General features: G+C 54.0%; 1 protein-coding gene across 1 annotated transcript; it reads left to right on the top strand.

Moving 5' to 3' along the window:
* The first annotated feature begins 970 nt into the window (after positions 1-970).
* Positions 971-2,354, top strand: FANCF (FA complementation group F). The gene has a single exon (XM_071762168.1). The coding sequence runs from the start codon at positions 976-978 to the stop codon at positions 2,083-2,085; it is 1,110 nt and encodes a 369-aa protein (XP_071618269.1). The 5' UTR covers positions 971-975; the 3' UTR covers positions 2,086-2,354.
* Positions 2,355-2,639: the final 285 nt, after the last annotated feature.

Below are 2,639 nucleotides of genomic sequence, written 5' to 3'. Positions count from 1 at the left end.
AACATGGGGGAAACATGTGGGAAGCATGGAGGAAACACGGAGGAAACACAGAGGAAACACGGAGGAAACATGGAGGAAGGACGCTGAGGCCTCAGCGCAGCAGACATGAGGAAAACGCCTGGAAATGGCCGGTCCCACAGGTAGGCTACATTTTGCAAGCTATGCTTAATACCTCCTGCCTTCCATGTAAAGTTGTTTTCCAGAAAGGAAAAAAGAAAGGGAGAAGTGAAGAAAGGGAGAAGAGGTTGCCTCTCTTCACCATGAAGAGCAACATTTTTAGCGCACTTCTGCCATGCCACCGGCGGGCGCCTGAGGGGTGTCCCTGAGGGAAAGCCTGGCAGTGCTGACACTCAGAAGGTCTGCGCCATTACTTCTTCCAAAAGTCCCCAGCTTCTGTCTGGCTGCAGAAGCCATGAATTGGTGGGTTAGTAGGGTGAGCCCGGCTGTGCCAGCCAAGCAGGGTTCAGCCCTGACAGGGTGCCAAGCTGTGGGCAGCACTGAGGAGCCAGCCCGGCGCCATGCTGAGCTCTGCCATGGCCACCCTGCAGGGACAGGCATACCTCAAAATTAGGGAAACACCATAAAATGCGGGGCTGGGGGGACCTGCTCTTGAACAGTTTTGGTTTTTTAAGGGGTCTTTAGGAATATTATTCTAAGACTTATTCTGAGCATCCTAGCTGTTTTGTTTGGTTTGGTTGGTTGGTTGGGTTTTTTTAAATTTCTTAATCTGTTTTTAACGCTTTAATTCGGCTCAATCTCCCCCCTCAAGCCCTTTCTGGGGGGATGAGACACAAATGGGTGACACTGGGGACCGTGTGAAGTCTCCTTTAAGGGAAGGGCACTCCTCATCTGATTGACATCTGAACCCGCCAATAGCGTTACAGATCTCCTCTCTCCCAGCTTCGGATTGGTTACGGTTGGGGCGGGAGGCGGGACTTCTGCTCAAACCGGTGGCGCTAAGGCCGCCCGGCAGCCATGGAGTCTTTGCTGGAGCAGGTGGAGCAGTTGCCCGACCTCCTGGCTGTCTCCCGCTCCCCGCTGGTGCGGGACTGGGACCCCCTGACCCTGGACAGGGCTTTAGAGTGGGCTCGGTATTTCCAGCACCTCCATGACCGCTTCCACACCCGGCCTCGGCTCCGTGAGGCCTTGGGGCGGCGGTTACGGCGGGGGCAGCCGAGTCCTCTGCTCGGTTTTCCTCACCTGGGACGCTGCCCGCAGCTGCTGGGCCTGGCGCTGCTGGAGAACCGCGCTCTGCCTCCCGCCGCATGCTGCCGCCTGATCCGTAGCCTGCTGCAGCTTCCCGGTTCGGAGGCCGCCTCTCAGCCCCTCGGCTTGGAGCTCCTCGCCCGCAGGAAAGCCGCCTCCCGCCTCCTGGCTCTGCCCTCCGCCCCGCCGCGGCCTCCCGAGGGGCTGGAGCCGCAGGTGCAAGCGGAGGCGCAGCTGCTGCTGAGCCGGCTGCGAGAGGAGGAGCAGGAGGCCGATCTGGCGGGGGGAACGGGGGGAAGGCTGCATTGGCTGTCCGGTGTCCTGGGGCTGCTCCCCCAGTCCCGGGCCTTCGAGGTGGTGGCGGCGGCGTTGCTGCTGCTGAGGCAGGCGAGTGGCGCTGAGCAGGCCGGAGGCCCGGGTCGGTGTGGAAACAGCCTCGATGGAGAGGAGGCGAGTGGAACAGGAGATGAATATGTTGCCGAGCACTTGCTGTCCTGGCTGCTGGAGAAGCCGGACCGGTTTTCTCCCTTCTGCCTTTTCCTCCCAGGCTCCGTTCTCGCCTCCCTTGCTGGTCACTATTCCCAGTTAAGCAAACCGTATTTAGACCTCTTAACCGACTGGGGAAGCCACTTGCTCTATGACCCTTTGCAGGGACGATGGGTTAAAAGTTGTCTTGACAAAGGTGAATTGTCCTGGGAGGAGCTGAGAGAGCGCTTTAGTTGCCTCTGTCAGGGAACCTCACTACTCAGGGGACAGACTCAAGCTGCTCTGAATCTCCTGAAGGCACAGGATGGAGACTTTAAGGTCTGTGGCCTAAGTGTGTGGACTGACTTACTGATGGAAGTGGAGAAATACCTGAGGAAAGAAGCAGAGTGCTAATGCCTGACCACAAAAGCAGCATAAAACCTTCTGAAATCGACTTAACTAAACTTAACTATTTAATATAAAAAGGCAAGAAAACCACACCTCACTTCGGGTTGAAAACCAAGTGCTGATGTGGCTGCTGACTGCACTGTTTCTGACTGCATGTGAAGTCTTTCAAGGAGGGGCTTTTTTGTAATTGCACTCTTGATTCTGGTCACTGTGGGAAGTGTCTTTTCAGTATTCTCTGCCCACCTAATAAAATGAAGAAAATACTTTGTTTCAAATGTTGAATAAGTAGTTTTCTCTTTAGAAAATATTACAGTTCAGATGTGATCATGGTAGTCTTAATTGATCTTATGTGTGGAGTACCTGTCAGAGTTCCTGTATGGTCTTAGATTCAAGAGTAGCTGAGTTAGCTCTCTGTTCTGTAGCTGAAATCCCTTTAGGAAGGGTTAGAAGGTGTTTAGCTTCTGCTTACAAGCTTAAAAAGGCAGACAAAATCTTAAAAAGTAGGAACTGGACTGAAGCTGTTTTGAGTAGTAGTCTATATTATAGTGTTAAATTGAGTA

The sequence above is a fragment of the Heliangelus exortis genome, chromosome 18 (assembly GCF_036169615.1).
Source record: "Heliangelus exortis chromosome 18, bHelExo1.hap1, whole genome shotgun sequence".
Taxonomy (NCBI): Eukaryota; Metazoa; Chordata; class Aves; order Apodiformes; family Trochilidae; genus Heliangelus; species Heliangelus exortis.
The sequence above is the reverse complement of the archived record's forward strand: the minus strand, read 5'-3'. Positions and strand labels throughout refer to the sequence as shown.